The sequence below is a fragment of the Phyllobates terribilis genome, unplaced genomic scaffold (genome assembly GCF_046119375.1).
Source record: "Phyllobates terribilis strain yellow unplaced genomic scaffold, ASM4611937v1 Scaffold_11__3_contigs__length_659146591, whole genome shotgun sequence".
NCBI classification, from domain to species: Eukaryota; Metazoa; Chordata; class Amphibia; order Anura; family Dendrobatidae; genus Phyllobates; species Phyllobates terribilis.
The window spans coordinates 524,209,163-524,230,964 of record NW_027362771.1 but is presented as its reverse complement, the minus strand read 5'-3'; the positions used below and the strand labels follow the sequence as shown (position 1 = coordinate 524,230,964).

The window sequence follows — 21,802 nt, the reverse complement described above, 5'->3', positions numbered from 1 at the left end:
CTGCCCTGCAGCGGCAGCTCCATAGCTGCATTCAACGGGTGGCGTAGTCACCAACCATCTACTGCTAGTACATCGCCGCTCAGTTTGACTCCCTGGGCGCGGACCGGGTCGCCGCCACGAGACTACAACCCTCAAGAGATCCGGCTCCGGGTAAGCTCCCGCGTGCGCAACGCAGCGCGACACAGGCCCAGGGGCGCGTCAACTTTGGCGTAGTCGGCAGGATCTCGTGCCCGCAACCACCGGGTACTGCGTGCCTGAAAAGCAAAGACTGTTCAAACTTACCAGTGGTGAAGATTCCCGCTATCCGTGGAGGTTTCCCGCCATCCGGCGCCATCTTCTACCTTCTTCCCGCCATCCGCGAAGTTTTCCCGCCATCCGGCGCCATCTTCGACCTTCTTCCCGCCATCCGTGGAGTTTTCCCGCCATTGGATGCCATCTTGAGGACGCCGCGCGGGAAGAAGAGGGGCGTGGACTCCGAAAGCGCGCGAGAACTGAAGCCCCGCCTCACGTCCGGACGTTGCGTAAGGTCCTGGAAGGAGCCCAGCAGACGCCGACGTCACCGGAGCGCGACGGAAGGTCCTCAACCCTGACGATCCACTGCGGAGCCACGGCCTACGGAACAGGATCATCGCAAGGTAGGCCACGGTCCACTAGGGGGGAGGAAGATGTCGGATACGGAGGAGAGCTTCACTGCCTCAACCCCCGCCAGCGCCACCGCTGCTGCAGTTATGCCCTTCACCATGCCCTATATCCCGGGAGCAGCTTGGCTACCCCAGTACTCAGGGGAGTCACATACCCTGCATGACTTTAGAGAAAAGCTGGATAGCCTCTTCCAGGTGTACCCCCTCACAGAAGAGCAAAAAGTGAGCATCCTGGTGGCCCAACTAACCGGGGCAGCCAAAAGGGAAGTAAAATCCTGGCCACCTGGGAGGAAGACTGTCGCAGGGATACTAACCCGGCTGAAGGACACCTTTGATACCCGCACCTCAGCCGAGATTAAGCTTAGATTCTACGGGTGCAAGCAGCGAGCGCATGAGAGTATAAGGGACTATGCACTAAACCTACAAGAGGCCCTGAGGGCCATAAAGCAGACCGACCCTGATGGGGTGGGAAACGAGGACAGGCTGTTGACTGAACAATTTATAGAGGGTTTATATTGCAATGCCCACCGAACCCAGTTGCGGGCAATGGCCTTACAGGATCCCCATCTGGACTTTGCACAGTTCAAGGACAGAGCCATCCGGGTGCTCCGAGAACCGGCACCGGGTGGCGTTGTGACCCACAGGCGCCCAGCTATCACTTACCACCAGGAGGCGGCGCCCTTGTCGGCAGGGCCTGTGGGAGCTGATGCGCAGGCTTTGGACAATGACCCGGCTCCAGACCTACGCCATCAGGTCCAAGAGCTAGCTAAGAGCGTTGCTGCGCTAACCCGAACTGTGCAGTCTTTACAGGTTTCCACCCCAGGGAAGATCCAGCTGGCATCCGGACCGGAGGACATCCCGTGGCGTCGACCAAGGAGGACCCCACCGGCCAGAGGAAGACCCAGTGACCGATACAGCGAGGACGGACGACCCATCTGCCGCCGCTGCAATCAACCCGGACATATGGAAAGGTACTGTTCTTTAAACGGGCACAACCTGGGGTAGAGGGCCAACCCCCAGGAAAAAGATCACCAGGCCCATCGAACTGGCGCGACAGATATGTGGGAGGACGTCCAGTCTTGCCTGTGGTACTGGATGGCATTCCCATGAGTGCCCTACTGGACACCGGGTCACAGGTCACCACTATCCCGTACGTGCTCTTTAAGCAGTACTGGAATGACTCGGATATTACCCGCTACCCTGACGACGACTTGAGTATCATCGCCAGCAATGGCCAGCCCGTGCCACAGATCGGATTTAAAGAGGTGACCATCAAAATCGGTAGAGTCGAACTGGCAGCACAGGGACTGATCATTGTAGACATTGACAAACATGAGAGCCACCCAAAAATAACTCTAGGAACTAATGTAATTGAGAATTGTCTTGCAGAGGTGATTTTCCTTCTACAGCAGGTTGCCAAGAACGCCAGCTCCGGCGAGCAGCGAGTGCTCCAGAAAGAGATCCGGGCACTGATGCGACGGCAACAGGTGGAACTCTCCGGCGGTGAGATTGGTAGCGTAAGAATGTGTGACCCTTTCCCTATTGCCATGCCCCCAAAAAGCGAAATGATGATTTGGTGCCGGGCAGCTATTGGTCTGAGAGGTAGAGATTACCAGGCAGTGGTAGAACCAGTTTACTCAGACAGTAGGCCCACCATTTTGACAGCACGGGGGGTGGTCAATGTACGCCATGGGAGGGTGCCCGTTCGCATAATCAATATCGGGGAGAGGGAAGTGTACCTGCCCCGGTATGCCACGCTAGCAAAATTATATACCATCAACCAAAACTCTATACAGTCTGTGGAACCCTTGCCTCCATCTCACCCGGAGGAAGGTAACGGCTCTAAGAAAGTAATGGAGGATTGGTGTCAGCAACTACACTTGGGAACTGACTCCACTCCCTCCCACCAGAAACAGGGAGTCTACCGGGTGGTTCAAGAGTATGAGAGAGTGTTTAGTAAACACCCGTTAGACTTCGGGCGAGTCAAGGGGGTAGAACACCGCATCCCCACGGGAGACCATCCTCCCATAAAAGAGAGGTATCGACCCGTACCCCCTGCACATTACCAACACGCCAAGGGGATGCTTAGAGACATGAAGGAGGCTGGGGTAATCTGGGATAGCTGTAGCCCCTGGGCAGCCCCGCTAGTTTTAGTCAAAAAGAAAGACAACACCATGAGGATGTGTGTAGATTACCGGAAAATCAACCGTATCACACACAAGGATGCGTACCCCTTACCAAGGATAGAGGAGTCATTGGCTGCTTTAAGATCTGCTAACTTCTTCTCTACCTTGGATCTCACTAGCGGGTACTGGCAGGTTCCTGTAGCAGAGGCGGACCGGGAGAAGACCGCATTCACCACCCCGATGGGACTTAGTGAGTTCACCTGCATGCCGTTCGGACTCTGCAACGCCCCAGGAACCTTCCAACGATTAATGGAGTGCTGTCTGGGCCACAGAAACTTCGAGACGGTCCTGTTGTACCTGGACGATGTCATCGTATACTCCAAAACTTATGAGGACCACCTGAAACACCTGGCGGAGGTGTTCGAAGCTCTGGCGAGTTACGGCCTAAAGGTGAAACCCTCCAAGTGTCACCTCCTGAAACCAAAGGTGCAGTACCTGGGACACGTGGTGAGTGCTGACGGAGTGGCTCCCGACCCCGATAAGATCACCGCAATTAAGGGATGGCCAAGCCCCTCCAGCGTAAAAGAAGTGCGGCAGTTCCTCGGGTTGGTAGGCTACTACCGAAGGTTTATTCCCGGTTTCACCAAAAAGGCAGCGCCTATGCAGGACCTCCTGATAGGCTAGTCCCGGAAGGCCAAGAACCAGAAGCCGCCCTTCAAATGGGAAGAGCTAGAAGAAGAGTCCTTCCGCCAGCTGAAGATGGCCCTCACGGGGGATGAAATCTTGGCGTACCCGGATTATAGCCAGCCCTTCATCCTCTACACCGACGCCAGTAACATCGGGCTAGGAGCCGTACTGTCCCAGATCCAGCAGGGGAAAGAACGAGTAATCGCCTACGCCAGCCGAAAACTGCGACCCACCGAAAGGAACCCCGAGAATTATAGCTCATTTAAGCTAGAGTTCCTGGCCGTGGTATGGGCAGTCAGTGAGCGCTTTAAGCATTACCTTGCTTCTTCCCGGTTCACCGTGTACACGGATAACAACCCGTTGACACACCTGGACACGGCAAGACTCGGTGCCCTGGAGCAGAGGTGGATGGCCCGTCTGTCCAACTACGAGTTCATAATCAAATACCGGGCAGGGCGCTCCAATACTAACGCGGACGCCCTGTCCAGGATGCCCAACCTGCCGGACGAAGGAGAAGATCCGGAGGGACTGGAAGAAATTGAACTCCCTGCGTTCCACCGTCATGGGACTATTCAGTATTCCCACCGGGTAAGGAGTAAGCAGGCTGCTACGTTGAACCCCTTACCTCACTACAACTGGGCGGAAACGCAAGACAGCGACCCTGCCGTCGAACTGGTGAAGGAAATGCTGACTCGGCCGGAGGCTCGCCTTGAACCAGACGCTCCGGAGGAAGCCAAACAACTATGGGCAGAGAAGAGTCGACTGTTCCTTTACAAAGGGAAGTTGTGCCGCAGAATGGTTAACTCCCGGACGCATGAATTACTCTGGCAAGTAGTGGTGCCACGAAGAGACGCAGCCATGGTGATGGAGGCATACCACGACGGAGCTGGACACTTCGGGTGGAAGAAGCTGGAGTTCCTGCTGCGCGAGCGATTCCACTGGGTAGGCATGAGGGGAACCATTGAGAAGTGGTGCAGAGACTGTGGCCCGTGCAACCTGAGAAGGAAGGACCGCGCCAGCCAGAAGACTCCCCTGCAGTCCATCGTCACCCGGCAACCGTTGGAACTGGTAGCCTTGGATCATGTAAAACTGACCCCAAGCAGAAGTGGCTACGTCTACGCGTTAACCATCGTGGATCATTACTCCCGGTTTCTGGTTGTCGTCCCCGTCAAGGACTTAACGGCTCAAACAGCAGCTAGAGCCTTCCAGCAGCACTTTTGCCGTCCACACGGGTACCCGGACCAAGTGCTGACGGACCAGGGACCTGCCTTTGAAGCGGAGGTCTTCCAGGAATTCTGCAATCTGTATGGCTGCCGGAAGATAAGGACGACACCCTACCATCCGCAGACTAATGGACTTTGTGAAAAAATGAACCAGGTGGTAATGGATCTTCTAAAAACATTGCCCCTGGAAGAACGCAGTCTGTGGCCTGAAAAAGTTGCCCGATCTGGTGGACCTATACAACCACATCCCGGTAGGTTCCACCAACTGTACCCCGGCTTACCTAATGAGGGCAAGACCTGGTAAGTTACCTGTTGACCTGGAAATGGGAGTCCTGACACCCGAGGACACTTCACCAGAAACAGACTGGGACACAGAGAGGCAGCAGCAGTACCGGAGAGTACAGGAGAGCGTGGAGCGAAGTCTCTGTCAGGCTAGGGAAAGACAAGAGAAAACTTACAACCAGTATGCTCCCGCTGTTCCCCTGGTACCCGGAGAGCAGGTCTTGAAGAGGAAGAGACGGCTCCACAAGTTGGACGACCAGTGGGAGAAGGACCCATACACCGTACTGCCCTCAAGCCACGAAAACCCGAAGGTCTGTACCATCAGTAAAGACGGAGGGGAAACCACAGCCATTGTATCCCGGGACCACCTGAAGAAGTGTCCCGAACAACTGAGGAACCCTGAAGAGGAACAAGAAGACCATCGACCCGTAGAGGAAAGGGAAGATATGGTTAGTACCGTGCTCGGGGACTTCCCTCCGTCTTGGACTCAAGTCAATGGTGCAGTTGTGGTACCCGTACTCACCTTCCTCCAACCATCATCCCAAGAACCTACGGAGCAACCGGTAGAGCTGGAAGAACAGCCGGTCCAGGAGGCAGAAGACTCTACACAAGCAGACCCGGAAAATCAACCCTCTGCTTATAGTGAGCATGCCATACCCCTAGTGAGCCAGAGGGCCCATGGACAGCTGCCCAGTTTACCCTTGGCAGCTCCTACACCCTGTAGTTCAGGGCCAGACAGTCAGCTCCGTAGGTCCACTAGGGCCACTAGAGGCCAGCTACCCGCACGTTGGAGGATCTAAATGTTTAAGCTATCTTATAATGTTTACTTGTTTATAGTTGCTTGTGTATAATTTTGTGTTTCTAGTTCTTTTTAGGAGTCCTTGGTGGATTTACCGGGAATCCTTGTATATAGTTGGAGCGTAACCCAGGATGGACTAAAGACTGTTAAGGACTCGGGGCAGGACAGGCCCCTACCTGGTTACGTCTCCCTGTTTTGGTGAAATGGACACCTTGCTTTTCAAAACTGCACCCGGTTGCGGACACGCCGTAACCATCTTATGTGTTTTTCTTATTGTATTGTCATTGTTATACCTTGTTATGTTTTTCTAAAAAAAAAAAAAAAAAAAAAAATATGTTTAGTCCCGGAGTACTAAATTTCACTAGGGGGGAATGTGACACCCCAGGGGTCTGGTTGCCACAGTGATAGAGATATTACGTCTGAGAGCAGGTGGGAGGTCCTTTGGTCAGGGATCCTGTGCATGCCACACCTCCTGCCCAGTCTTGGGAGGGGAAGGACTTCCCCTATATAAACCCGGGGCTGAGGCAGAGTTAGTGAGAAAGAAGACAGAACAAGAGTAGAGAAGAGAAGCAGCATAGCAAGAAACATCAGGAGCTCTGTGGGGAGCAGTGTTACAACGAGTCAGGGGCTGGCAGCTACAGAGCTCGCCCTGACTGAGAAGATTTCTTACCGGACCCGGAGTCCGAGGCTGTGGGGACTAACTCCTACCCAGCAGCAGAAACCGTCCGGCAGAGGATTTCAGGTCCTCTGGCCCAGAAGCCCAAAGGCACGGTCACACGCGTGGGACCAGCACCGCCATCGTGGAGCGGAAGCCATTAGAAGGCCCCGAGTCACCGGCCATACGGGTGAGCACCACACGGTACACTCAGGGACGTGGGCTACTTATTCCCGCCTCTAGCAAGGTAGCCAGAAGAGTACAGTTAGTTGGGAAGGCCTACAACTCCGCCTGGCCAGGGGAGATCCCATCTGCTCAAGGACTGACCAGGCCCCTATCACTAGCAAGTACTCCGGGAGGGTCTATCTTTGTCACCAGTAAAGACCCTGAACTACACCGCACCGTCTCTGAGTGGTTCCTGCTACCCCCATCATCCACGTCGGCTGCCCTGAGGCCATACCCCTCCCGTTGGGGGTTATACCATCCACGCTGCACCATCCTTCCACCGGCCTCAGCGGTCTGCCCTGCAGCGGCAGCTCCATAGCTGCATTCAACGGGTGGCGTAGTCACCAACCATCTACTGCTAGTACATCGCCGCTCAGTTTGACTCCCTGGGCGCGGACCGGGTCGCCGCCACGAGACTACAACCCTCAAGAGATCCGGCTCCGGGTAAGCTCCCGCGTGCGCAACGCAGCGCGACACAGGCCCAGGGGCGCGTCACATATATGTTTGGAAAATAACCACAGAAGTGTTGAGAATTTAACCAATATAGAAGCAAATATTCAATTTTTGGTTTCAAATATGTTGATTAAAGAGTAGCCTTAATTTAATTTTTATTTAATAAATCCGTAGTACACATTAAAATATGCAACTGTGTAATATGTTTTGTTAGAGAAATCTGCTTCTTTCTCCTCTTGGATTGAAGTTTCACTCTAAATTAATGGTAAAATATATAGAATATGTATTTAGTGAAGCCAGATTATTTACATTACTAAGATAGAGGACAGTTGGTGCTTATAAGAGTCTATAGAGAGGGGGAGGAGCTATAGGTTCACCTTCCAACAAAAAAAGGACTCTAAGCACACAGCTAAAATAACAAAGGAGTGGCTTCAGAACAACTCTGTGACCAATCTTGACTGGCCCAGCCAGAGCCCTGACCTAAACCCAATTGAGCAGCTCTGGAGAGACCTGAAAATGGCTGTCCACCAACATTCACCATCCAACCTGACGGAACTGGAGAGGATCTGCAGGGAAGAATGGCAGAGGATCCCCAAATCCAGGTGTGAAAAACTTGTTGCATCATTCGCAAGAAGACTCATGGCTGTACTAGCTCAAAAGGGCGCTTCTACTCAATACTAAGCAAAGGGTCTGAATACTTATGACCATGTGATATTTCAGTTTTTCTTTTTTAATAAATTAGCAAAAATTTCTACATTTCTGTTTTCTTTCAGTCAAGATGGGGTGCAGAGTGTACATTAATGAGAAAAAAAATGAACTTTTCGGAATTTACCAAATGGCTGCAATGAAACAAAGAGTGAAAACTTTGAAGGGGTCTGAATACTCTCTGTACCCACTGTATGGGCTCACTGGAGTACAATACGCCTAATTCATTAAGAAGCACACGCAACTGAATGAATTAGGAGCATCTCTTTACTAGCGTGCGCCTCTCGGCCTGGTGAACATTTCTGGAATAAGTTACAACGCTCTAGTGGCATAACTTTTCATGAATTTGATGAGCAGCCACAGCCACGCCCCATCCCATCCAAGCTCTGCCCGTATTAGCGTAGTTGGCCAAAAATGGGACCCTCTATAATCACCTCCAAGAGAGATAGACTGGAAGCAGACAAAGCACAAATAGGGTCTTATCTGGGAAACGGATATGGAGGTAATCGCACAAGTGCGTGGTTGTTCTGATGAAGAACCTATATGCTTTGAAACACGTTGACGATTAAACCATTTACAATTAGATTGGCGTCCGTCAATTTTCTTCCTACGGCAGCGCAGAATCAACCCATTTGTTTTTCCAGTATCGAATCTATAATCAGCTGAGCATCTAGAGATACTCCAAAGCATTTGGCAATATGGCATAGTTGTAATTAGAGTTGGGCTCGTCAGTAATCTTTGGACGCTGGATGGGAGCCCTGAAAATTGCCTCCTACCTCTCACCATTAACGACACTACTCTTACGTGATGCACGTGATGTTGCACCAAATGAAGAGTTGCTGTGCCAGGGGGAAGCCAATTTTCAGGGCTCCCATCTAACATCCACAGATTTCTGACGAGCCCGATGGACCGGGTCCTGTAAATTGATTCGCACCAACTCTAGTTGTGATAATAATTAGTGATGGGCGAGCACTAAAATGCTTGGGTGCTCGATGCTCGGGTCGAGCACATTGGAATACTCGGGTGATCGACCCGAGCAACGAACCCAATGTAAGTCTATGGGAAACTCGGGCATTTTTCAGGCGGCTCCCCCCGGCGGTCTGCAGAGGGCCTAAAAATTGCCCAAATCGATGGGAACAGTGCTCAAATGACATGGGGACAGCATGGGGAAGACCCCTGGAAACATTTCTGACTCCTAGGTCACTGTTGTCAACAACGTTGTCAGAGTATTACGCCACTTTTACCGACTCACAATAAAACATACAAAAACGAAACCAAAATGGATTTTCCTGGGAAATATGCTAAGGAACATCCTTTCCAGGGTAATGACTTGTATATAAAGCAAATTAAATAATCAAAAACAAAAATATTCCTCGACATCTTGGGCTATGTTCACACTAAGCGTTTTTTATGCGTTTTTGCACTTTTGAATTGCTTTCAACCATGACAAATGCATTCACTATGAAATGTCATTTTAACATTTTACAACCTTATCTGGTCATGTGGTGTGTGAGACATCATCAGACACATTGTGTTTCATTTATGAAGGAGGGATTCTGAAAGTCACAAAGCCTATTTTTATAGAGCCATCAGGCGGCCTTTACAATTCTAAAAGGGCCAGCAGTCGGCCCTCATTATTCTTAGAGAGCCATCAGCCGGCTATGTTTTATTGTTCCCATTACTAAAGAGTGGGTCTCCTATACTGTTATTGTGTATGCAGTGAGTGGCAGGGCTGCCCAAAATTTGGACGCACCCCAATACCCCTTTGAAGAGACTTAGAGGAGGGCCTCCTGAAAACAATGTTCCCATTATTAGGAAGTGGGTTTCCCATTGTGTTTGCCTATGCAGTGAATTCAAGGGTTGCCAAAAATTTGGAGCCACTCCAATGCCTCTTGGAAGAGACGTGGCGGAGGGCCTCATAAAAAATGTTCCCATTAGAAAGGAGCGAGTCTCCTATACTTGTAATGCCTATGCACTAAGTGTATGGGCTGACAAACATTTACCTCTATGAACATACTGTATAACTTTTTTTTTTTACGGGCATCATAAAAACCCTTTAAAAAAATGATGTGGGTGTTGCATCACGGACCACGGTCACCCTGGTGATATGGTGGTGGAGGATGAGGATGAGGAGAAGCTAGAGGACAAAAGCAAATAGCCAAAATCAGGAAGCGTATACCCATGTGTGGGTGTGAAGAGGTGCATGGGAATACACCTCCCAAAAAAAGACACTGGATTTGAGTTTATGTTACGCTGCTATCATTCGGTGGTGTTGAGAAGTCTGGCCCAATCCAGCCCTTGTTCATTTTTATAAGAGTCAGCCTGTCAGCATTTTCAGTTGACAGGCGGATGCGCTTATCAGTTATAATTCCACCAGCGGCACTAAAAACCCGCTCTGATAAAACGCTGGCGGCAGGGCAGACCAGGACCTCCAAGGTGTAGAGAGCCAGTTCATTCCACGTATCCAGCTGAGATACCCAATAATTATAAGGCACAGAGGAATCACAGAGGACGTTGGTACGGTTGGCAAGTACTCCCTCAGCATCTTCCTAAACTTTGCACTCCTTGTGAGAGTACCCCGCGCCTCAGGGCCTGTGGGATGGGAGGGGCTGAGAAAATTCTCCCAGAACTTTGACAGTGTTCCCCTGCCTCTACTGGATTGAAGTTGTGTCTCTGTCGCCTGTACTCCTTGGTTGTCCAACGAACTGTGACCTCTGCTGCCAGCGTTTTCAGACGGGAATGTTTTTTAATAGTTCCGCAACAAGGGCCTTCTGGTACTGCCCCATTTTTGTAGACCTGTCTGCCTCAGGAATAAGAGATATGAAGTACTCCTTGTAGCGTGGGTCTAGAAGTGTCACCAACCAGTAATGACTGTCACCCAAAATTTTAAGAACGCGAGGGTCATGGGAAAGGCAGCGTAACATAAGCTCAGCCATGCGTGCCAGACTGCTAACAGTCAAGACTTCAGTGTCCTCATCAAGAGGATGACTGACCATGCTCTTCTCCTCCTCTCTGTCCTCTGGCCATCCACGCTGAACAGACGGTATGACAGTTGTGCAGGTAGTACCGTCTATAGCGCATGAAACTAGCTCCTGTTCTTCCTCCTCCTCTTCCTCATTGTCACCCAATCCACGTTGGGATGAGATGAGGCTGGGCTGTGTGTAATCACCCTGTATGGTTCCTTTCTCCATCTCATCGTGCTCCGCCTGCAATGCATCCTCTTTGATTGTGAGCAGAGAGCATTTCAGAAGACAGAGTAGCGGGATGGTGACGCTAATTATGGTGTCATCACCGCTCACCATCTTGGTGGAGTCCTCAAAGTTTTGGAGGATGGTACATATGTCTGACATCCATGTCCACTTCTGAGGTCTTATGTGTGGAGTCTGAACTGAATACCGACGGCCTAATTGATCCTGGTACTCAACAACTGCCCTCTTCTGCTCACAAATCCTTCCCAACAGTGAAGAGTTCCAACACGTGGGGACTTCACACACCAGTCTGTGAGCCGGAAGCTGCAAACGCTGCTGAAACATGGCAAGTGCAGCGGAAGCAGTAGGTGACTTTCTAAAATGGGCACACATGCAGCATACTTTAACAAGCAAATCCGGCAGCTCCGGGTAGGATTTGAGAAACCGCTGAACCATGAGGTTAAGCACATGGGCCAGGCATGGTACGTGTGTGAGCTCGCCTCGCCTCAGAGCCGCCACCAGGTTCCGGCCATTGTCACACACAACCATGCCTGACTGTAGGTTCAGCAGTGTGAGCCACAGATCTGCCTGCTCTTTCAGAGCTGTCCACAAACTCTTCAGCATTGTGCGGTTTGTCACCTAAGCATATTAGCTTCAGCACAGCCTGTTGCCGCTTGGCTGAGGCAGTGCTGAAGTGCTTCCAGCTTGTGACTGATGTGGTCATTTCAGAGATGGAGGCTAAAGAGGAGGAGGATGCTGAGGAGGATGAGGTGCAGGAGCTGTAGACTGTGGGGGCAACCCTGATTGATCTAGGGCCCGCAATCCTTGGCGTCGGGAGGACGTGTTCCGTCCCAAGGTCCGACTGGGTCCCGGCTTCCACTATGTTAACCCAGTGTGCCGTCAGCGAGATGTACCGTCCCTGCCCACCAGCACTTGTCCACGTGTCCATGGTTAAGTGAACTTTCCCGGTAACTGCGTTGTTGAGGGCACGGTTAATGTTTTGGGACACGTGCTTGTGTAATGTGGGGACAGCACACCGGGAGAAATAGTGTGGTGGCTGGGGACCGAGTACCGAGGGACGGCCGCCGCCATCAGGTTGCAGAATGCTTCCATTCTCCACCAGCCTAAAAGGCAACATTTCGAGCGCAACACAACCAAAATGAAGTATTGGAGAAAAAAGTAATAAGTCGGAGGGAGAACCTCTATATATTTAGTTGTAAATTCCTTAATACACAAGTTATCTTCAAAACAACACAAAACGGGATTTAGCCATATAAATATACTTTATTGAAAAAATTACTGTTCACAAAAAATACTCAATTATAAATAATGGGGGTGAGATTTGAGGGAGGAACAGATAAAAGAAGAAAGGGCAGGGTAAGATAGATAAACCCTGCAAAGACACTTACATTCCCTATATGACACTCAACGAATAATGAGTGTTGACATATTTTACCAGCCAAATAGTATAGAAAGAGTAAAGAAGGACAGGTATTTGTGTATATATATATCTCATGACATGTTATGCAGATATCCAGACACAAACCCAACCAAAGATCTCTCAATCAATGGACCATAGAACAGTATTCCATGTAACAGCTCTCCAAGTGAGAGATGTATAGCCTGGTAATGGGAGTATAGTTATGCTATTGTCTGAACAGGTACACTATAGAAGTTGATCAATTAGACTGTAGGATGTTAGTGCAGTGGGAACACATATACACCGCACCATCAGTTCAACACTAATGATATTAAGTCTCTATTACCTTGAGTCATGCTGGAAAGAGATATATGGCGGCATTGGAAAAAATGCTGGGCATGTGTGGCAGCCTCAACATTTCGAGCGCAAGCAGTCGTGAAATGTGGGAATTTAGTAGTGTGGCCTGTGGGGCGTTGGCTGCGTCCTTTGTTCCAAGGACTGGGGTATGGACAACTGAACGCTGCACTGGGACAAGGACGTGGACGTGCTTCCTGATGCTGCTACTTGAGAGTGTGCAACGACAGGTGCAGGGCAGGAGGCATCTTCACATACACCATGGACAGAGGATTGGCTTGCATGCACAATAGTGGAAGAAGCAATGACACCCGCAGACACTGTTCCTGGACCCTGGGTTTCGGCCCACAAAGTCGGGTGCTTTGCTGCCATGTACCTGATCATGCTGGTGGTGGTCAGGCTGGTAGTTTTGCCACCCCTGCTGATGCTGGCCTGGCAGGTGGTGCAAATGGCCTTTTTGGGGTTATCGGCAGAATCTTTAAAAAACAACCAGACTCGGGAAGACCTAACAGTTGTACTGGCAACTTCCTTCGTGTTGGTGTTACGGGGAACGGTTGCCTGCCTTCTGTCTGCGGCCACCACACTGCTTCTTCCTGCCTGTTGGGGTGCTCTGCATCCCTCCCTCTTTGTGCTGCTGTCCTTGCTCTGCGTGTGCTCCTGTCAGGTTGGGTCAGTTACTATATCATCCACCACCTCGTCTTCCACTTCCGCACCCTGGTCCTCCTCCTGAATTTCTGGCAATTGTGTCTCATCATCATCCACCTCTTGTGACACTTTCCCACCGTTGCCTTCGTGTGACCGTGGCTGCTCAAATATTTGGGCATCGCTACATGCGATCTCCTCTTGACCAGGCGAGAGGCCCGAATCTATAAATGGAAAAGTGAACAGCTCTTCGGAGTGTCCAATTGTGGGATCAGTTGTCTCCGGGCACTCAGCATGGTGGGAGGAAGGAGGATCAGGGTGAGGAATATGCAGTCCAGACTCACGGCTACTGAGACTTGACCGTGTGGAAGACAGGGTGGTGGTGGTGGTGGTGGCAAAGTGACTGGAAGTGTGGCGCCCCTGCAATTCCAGTAGCCACAGAAGTACTGCATCTCATCCACTCTCAGGTAAGGAGGGAGCACTACCCGGGACCCACACACCCACATCCAACACTACATCACTCCAGACCAGCAGGAGGGGCAAGATGCACTTGTCCACTGCTGAGCCCTGTCCCTAGCTGGAAGGGGGGGGGGGGGAACCAAGAGAGTGGAGCACAGACAGGAAGAGTGTAAAAGACAGAGAGAAAGATCTACAAGCAGTCCAGTCCTGCTCAGGAGAGCAGTGCTGAAGGGTCCATGCTCCTGGCTCCAGTGCTTGGAGCAGGAGTTCAGTGGAGAGAGAGGAGTCGGGCCTAGTGAGAGAGGTCCAGCAGGAGAGTGAGAGAAGACAAGAGCAGAGGGAAAGGCTCCAGAGACAGAAGGGATCCCAGGGGCACGGTGAGTGCAGGAAGCCACCCGTGCGCCCGAATTCACACTGACGTGGAGGGATCAGGCCGCAGAAGGGGACTGGCCCCAGACTAGTGGAGAACAACCAGGCTCAGCTAGCCAACCGGAGGCTGCAGCATTTTCAAGGTGTTGCAGCCAAAACCCACAATTATATCGCTGAAAAGGTGGCCACATATGGTCCGGGGGATTGCAAGTCGCCCGACAAGGCCCGAAGCCACTGGCTTGGGACACTGATTGTGAGGCACAGGGCAGGAGGGTGAGAGCCAGTGAAGTGAGACGACCAGGAACGGTACATAGAACGGGGTCCCGTCCAAGTTCTCCTGAGATACCTGAGAGTTTGCTGGATCACTACCCCAGAGGACGCAGGACGACGTGGGCAGTTGCACACCGGTGACTGTAACGTGATGAACTTAACAACTGTGAGCAAAACCTGAAGATTGCACCCCTCTGTGTCCTTGAATAATTGCTGCGCCATCACCTGTACTACACTGCACCAACAACATCTACCTCATAAAATCTCCATCTACTGCCCTGGAGCTTAGCTCTGCCTGTGGAGAGCTGAACCAACTCTGCTGCATCACCATCAGTTCCAGTGGATCTGCTCCGCAGCGGCGGCCCCATATAGCCGCATACCACAGGTGGCGTCACGAACATTATCTCTAAAAACTTTATTCCCCTTTTACTTTCCCTTTAATTTTGACCGCCTGGGGTCACGGACCGGGTCACTGCCACCGTGACATCCCCAGCACCGACCAGCATGGCTACCGAGTACCCCACGGCCCCAGGGGGCGCGTCAGAAGCATTATCCGCTATCCAACCAACAACCTTTTGACACTGATCTGGGTTCAATAGTAGTGTGCTGCGGTCCCTTAGGAATTGGAACAGGAAGGTTGCGCGAGAAGATGTGGGTGTTTGTTATGGCACAATTTCAGCTTGCCCACTGCCTCGGCCTCTGCATGCACCATCACCATCACGTCCAGTTCCCCGTCCCTTGCCAAGTGCCTTGTCCATTTTAAATGGAGAACAATATCTTCCACGCTCACTACAAATGGCTGAATTTGGAGCGAAGTTATATGTAATCCATGTGATGGAGAAACCACAGCCTGTAGGTAACTATTTTGAACAGCAAACCAGTTTCAAAAACTTTGCTGACACACTGAAAATTTTTTTTAATGGAGGCCAGAAATGGCAGTATTTTCTGAAAACCTATATGTGACCCGTGTGACGGACAAACCACAGTTTTAAATACCTGGCCTGTAGCTAACTATTTTGAACAGCAAACTGGTGTCAATTGCTTCACTGACACACTGAAACAAATTTTTAATGGAGGCCAGAAATGGTAGTATTTTCTGTGCAATTATATATGATCCGTGTGATGGACAAACCACAGTTTTAAACAGCGGAATTTCTAGCGCTGTAATATGCAAAGGACCTGGCTGTATTCTGCAGTGCCAACAAGCAAATGGTGCAGAACAACGGTGTTCCTGGATTGCTTTTTAAGCAATAATGAGGATTAAGATCCAAAAAAAATTATTCCTGGCCCCTGAGACCTGGGCCTATTTCTAGAAATATCTAACAGCAGTAGCAGCAGACAAAACTGGAATGGAGCCTCGTGTGCTATGTGCACTGCAGTCTGCTATATACCCTGCCTGCCTATATACACTGCCTGCCTGATATCTCTGCAGATGATTTAGTCCTCAGAAGGACTGTTTGTTGAGATGGATATGTGTCTCTAATATAGTTTGGTACACCTACTCTAACTAGAAACAAGCAAATCTCTCCCTAGCTCAGCAGCAGCTCTCCCTACACTGTCTGATTCCGGAGTGACTGTGACGAGCATGGCGGCGCCAGGTCTGATAAAGACCTGATGACGCTGTGCGGCCAGCCAATCACTGTAATTCCACAACCAACATGGCAACGGCATTACAGTGAGTTGCAGGCAATCCCTGCATGTTCATTGGCTCTGTAAAGAGCGCCAAACATGCAGGGAGGGGACCCGAGCTCCCGCAAAGTAGCCCCGGAAATTCTCAGCGAGCGCCGAGCATGTCGAGCAGTGAGATGCTCAGGCGAGCACCGAGCAGTAGCGAGCATGCTCGCTCATCACTAATAAGAATTCACAACCCCATATGGAAAAACTTGTTCTTGATACTCACTTATACAAGTCAGTGAAATTGGAATTTTCTCTGAGCCCAAGTTGTCTTTTCAAGTTGACGTTCTGAGGTAGATTATGTGGGTCATCCAGAAACTGAAAATAATTACACAAGGGGGCACATAGTTTAGTAATTATTACATGCTCATGTTGTTATTTAATTATTTCATTTACTTACCCTATAAATATCCCCATTTTCCCAGTGATTGCACACAAGAGTCTGTACATTTCCTCCAATAAGGAAAGTGATGAACACAAAAAGGATGACCAACCAGGAGAACAGAAGGGAGAGATACACCTCACTGCAAAATAAGCATACGTTACCATTTATCTATGTATAAATCACATTTAAAGGGGTTATCCGGGACTTTTTTATTTTCTATGGGGCTCAGCACGTATTGGAAGGCAGGTGCTAACTGCCTGCCTGTTTTGCCCTGTGCCAAACTCTACCAGCTCAGAGCAATGATGAACCACACCTGGCAGTGATTCTCTTGCCTCCTATGAAGTCACATCGACAGAGCAGTTCCTTCTCTTCAGCTCTGCTCTGTTGGCAGGGCGTCACTGCTGATTTCTTGTTGATTGACAGCTGGCTGACCCTATTGAAGCGGGGAGCCGGCCGTCAATCAACATGATATCAGCAGTGTCGCCCCATTGAGAAAGCAGGGTGGAAAGAGAAAGAACTGCTTTGCCGATATGATGTCACAGGAAGCAGGTGACTAGCCATCAGGGGCAGCCCGTGACCATTCTGAATCCGGAAAGTTTGTCAAAAGCCAGTGCAGGCAGGTAGCTGGCTCTACCTGCTGATAAGTGATTAGCATCATATAAAAAAGTCACAGATAACCCCTTTAACAAAGAGGCCACAGCGCTAATTTAGTGTTACATAGCCTTCTAACATTACTCCACACGGGGACATTCCCTTTCGCCCGGGTGAGAAGGGTGTAAGACATGTGGATCGTGGATTGTGGACCGACTGCACAATGGACCGGGGAGAGCCTGAAAGGGTATAACTAGGTGACCACCTGGGTTTTCAGTAGAGCCCCTGATGGTGTGGTTAGACTTTTGTCACAGGTGGATGCCAGGTGCTACTCCAGGACAGATCTCAGTACCGTGGCAGCTGACCCCAAGGGTCAGGACAGTAGACACATACTCAGAGTCCAAGGTGGGACCTAATACTAGTGGAACAGATAGTAGTGCTAATACAGACGGGACAGGGTAGTAAGCACAGGTACCGGTTCATGTACTGCTGAAGTGGTTTCAGGCTCAGGTACCGCACGTGTGGTTTCAGTTTCACGCACTGCTGGAGCAGTTTCAGGTTCAGGTACCATCGGAGCGGTTTCAGGCTCAGGTACCGCAAAGGTGTGATTTCAGGTTCAAAATAGAGATACAGATCAGACTAGAACAGGTCCAAGAACTGGCTTGCAGACTGCCAAAACTCAATTGTTGCTTAGGCACCTCCCTACAGGTGGAGGAGATGCCTTAAGTACTAAATGCCTCCAAGCTATTGGCTGGGGACAAATAGCGCATAATCCTATATCTCTGTTAGAGACCGGGGGTGTGTGCGCATGCGCCATAACACGCCACCAGGGGAGCAGTGCGGCACACACCGAGACTGAGACATGGAAGCTGGAGCAGGGGACACGACAGGGCGGCCTGGGCGGTGAGTAAGTCAGCGTTCCTGTCGGGAGGGAGGAGGTGAGGCATCTAGGGATGCCGGTGTTACACAGGGCCATGTTTAATAAGGTCATGATCCAGCTTCATGTACACTGGGAGGCCGGTGTGACTTTGAGCTTGGAAAAATAGTGAAGGGGACGCATCGCTAAGTCAGCATTGTGGCCCTTTATTCTCAAGAACAGTAAAGGTCCCCAAGTTTGGATAATTACTGATAACCACTCATCATAAAATGATGAAACATCCTAAGGATATGCCACCACTTTAGATAGAAATATCTGTCTGCACATTGCAAAAATAGTCACAGTACAATATTTAAAAGGAATCAGTCACAAGGTTTTTGCTACCCCATCTGAGAGGAGAATGATGTAGAGGCAGACACCTTGATTCCAGTGATGTATCACTTACTGGGCTGTTTGCTGTAGTTTTGATAAAATCCCTGTCTTATCTGCTTCAAATCTGCACGTGTCTTCTCATTTACTAAGTAATTTCAATAGAAATTGACTACACCATAATCAATGGCCTTTCTATTATTAATATTGACATGTCATATTATTAGTGTATGTCTAGCCCCTTTCATTCAATGCAAAATGTTATGATGTTCACAAGTAGGCATGTCTTACAGAATCCTCTGGGGCAGTGTCTTTAGACTGCTCTGCAATATTACCCTGTGAGAAATGCACTTCTTGTTAAAGACCATGTATATTAACACAAAATAAAAAGGCTTATATCTCTGTAACTGTATGGTGTATTTGCAAAAAAAATATTCTCAGGGAAGCAGCTGGAATAAAATAAAAACAAAAAATGGCCACTTTTCGCCTGGTGACAGGTCCTCTTTAAGTTTAATCCTAAATGACTCACCTTAAGAGGAATCCAACTGCGTCCCTTTTCCGCCGTCTGCTGTTAAGAGGATCCCGCAATAGGTAGAGGCCCCAAAGTCCAAAAAGTAACCCCAGCACAGTGCAGACAGCTATCAGGAGAAGGACACAGCACAGAACAACTCCTATTACCCACCTGTAGATTCAGAAATGGTGGAAATGTAGAATATTAGGATGGACATATGGAGGTTGGGAAACTTCTCAAAAACAAATCATGTATCTTAGCGAAAAATATCTATATATCAAGTTTGTGCCATTCATGTTCTCTATTTAAAAGTAATAAGGGGGCAGTGCAGAACATAGAGATATAAAGGCACCGAAGAAACTTTGTGTCCTCTTGGGCACCAGTGTTATTGCAGCCTCTGCGCCCGTTATGGATATGCCACTAACAAAGTGATCCACCCTAATTAATATGGGCTTACATTTCCCCATCCTATGTGATAATTAGTAGCATTCATAGGAGCAGGCTAGTTAGAGAAACTTGGGGCCAAATTTCTTCGGAAGCCAATAGACCAGCTAGCATCTTTTTGTGTTTCTGTGAGTTGAGCGTACCTTGAATAAACTCAAAACATACTTTTAGGACATATCAATTAGGTCCAACATGTGAAGCCATTCCCACTCTCACTAGTTCTAGGTATATATGAAGAAGTGAATACACGGTTACAGTCCCATCTCATTGGAATCAACGAATCCTGGACATTAAGGATTATAGTCATTATGGGATTATAGTCATCTTGTCTGGTGACCTTTCCTTAGGTTATCTGGAGGTTTTGGTGATACATTTTTCCACTAAAAGTTCATTCCTTTGGTTGTTGGGCAATATAGGTTTAGGGTAGCAATTTGCAATGATTGGGTCATCTATGTCACTGCACTTGCTGTGGTTGAGACGATTTTTCAGCCTAGTAATGTTGGGTCATTAGATGAATAAATCGAAATGACCCACTGAGTTGTGTATACAGTTGTGCTCAAAAGTTTACATACCCCGGCAGAATTTTTGCTTTCTTGGCCTTGTTTCAGAGAATATGAATGATAACAAAACACTCATGGTTATTGGTTGGGTGAAGCCATTTATTGTCAAACTACTGTGTTTTCTCTTTTTAAATCTTAATGACAACCAAAAACATCCAAATGACCCAGATCAAAAGTTTCCATACCCCAGTTCTTAATACCGTGTATTGCACTCTCTAACATCAATGACAGCTTGAAGTCTTTTGTGGTAGATGTGGATGAGGTTCTTTATTTTCTTAGATGGTAAAGCTGCCCATTCTTCTTGGCAAAAAAACTCCAGTTCCTGTAAATTCCTGGGCTGTCTAGCATGAACTGCGCGCTTGAGATCTCCCCAGAGTGGCTCAATGATAATTGAGGTCAGTAGACTGAGATGGCCACTCCAGAACCTTCACTTTGTTCTGCTGTAGCCAATGACAGGTCGACTTGGCCTTGTGTTTTGGATCGTTGTCATGTTGTCCAAGTACGTCCCATGTGCAGCTTCCGGGCTGATGAGTGCAAATTTGCCTCCATTATTTGCTGATAACGTACTACATTCATCTTTCCTTCAACTTTTAGCAAGTTTCCTGTGCCTTTGTAGCTCACATATCTCAAAAACATCAGCGTTCCACCTCCGTGCTTTACAGTAGGAATAGTGTTCCTTTCATCACAGGCCTTGTTGACCTCTCTCCAAATCTAACTTTTATGGTTGTTGCCAAAAAGTTCAATTTTGATCTCATCACTCCAAATTACCTTGTTCCAGAAGTTTTGAGGCTTGTCTCTGTTTGGCGTATAGTAGGCGAGATACTTTGTGGCATTTGCGCAGTAATGGCTTTCTTCAGGCGACTCGTCCATGCAGCCCATTTTTCTTCAAGTGCCTCCTTATTGTGCATCTTGAAACAGCCACACCGCTAGTTTTCAGAGAGTCCTGAATTTCAGCTGATGTAATTTGTGGGTTTTTCTTTGCATCCCAAACAATTTTCCTGGCAGTTGTGGCCGAAATTTTTGCTGGTCTACCTGACCGTGGTTTGGTTTTTACAGAGCCCCTGAATTTCCATTTGTTAATCACAGTTTGAACGCTGCTGAATGGCATTATCAATTCCTTGGATATCTTTTTGTATCCCTTTACTGTGTTATACAGCTTTGTGTTATTTAGCTTTCCCCATGACTCACAATCCAGAAACGTCAGTGGCTGGATGAAAGATGCAAGAGTCTGTCTGGATCCTAGAAACTCACTCAGCTTTTATGCACATACACTGATTACAAGCAAACAGGTCACAGGTGAGGATGTTACCTTTAGTAGCCATTCAAACCCATTTGAGTCAAATTCTGTGCATGTTATCAGGCCAAAATTACCAGGGTATGTGAACTTTTGATCAGGGTCATTTGGATGTTTTAGTTGTCATTAAGATTTAAAAAGAGAAAACACAGTAGTTTGACAATAAATGGCTTCATCCAACCAATAACCATGAGTGGAGAAAAAGTTTTTTTGTTATCATTCATATTCTCTGAAACAAGGCCAAGAAAGCAAAAATTCTGCCGGGGTATGTAAACTTTTGACCACAGCTGTAAAACGAGGTGCCATGGGCTGTTTGGTTTGACAATAAGCACTGGACATAAGGCTATAGCCTGCTTCCTGCCACTGCCCTCCCATTTTTATTGATATTTTCTATTTCCTATTGTGATGGCCTCTTTATTGGAAAGAGGAATAAGTTGTTCTCAGTATGGTAGTGGATGTACAAATGATACCTCGTGGTTGATCCATGCCTTTGGCTTGTATATATATATTTATTCTAACTGGTGGTTAGTAAGTTATTTAAAACTTATGGTATTAGATAATCTTCATTAAAATGAATCTGTCAGCAGGATTTCACACCC

At 48.8% G+C, this 21,802-nt stretch overlaps 1 protein-coding gene across 5 annotated transcripts in view; it reads right to left on the bottom strand.

The window, feature by feature from the left end:
* Positions 1 to 21,802, bottom strand: part of PROM2 (prominin 2) — a 239,050-nt gene that overhangs the window by 73,935 nt on the left and 143,313 nt on the right. For all 5 annotated transcript variants that reach the window (XM_073653665.1, XM_073653664.1, XM_073653667.1 and 2 more), the window contains 3 exons: positions 18,924 to 19,076; positions 16,573 to 16,696; positions 16,399 to 16,490 (listed from right to left, as the gene is read on the bottom strand). In XM_073653665.1, the coding sequence (XP_073509766.1) occupies positions 16,399 to 16,490; positions 16,573 to 16,696; positions 18,924 to 19,076 (369 nt within the window). The remainder of the gene's footprint in view (positions 1 to 16,398; positions 16,491 to 16,572; positions 16,697 to 18,923; positions 19,077 to 21,802) is intronic.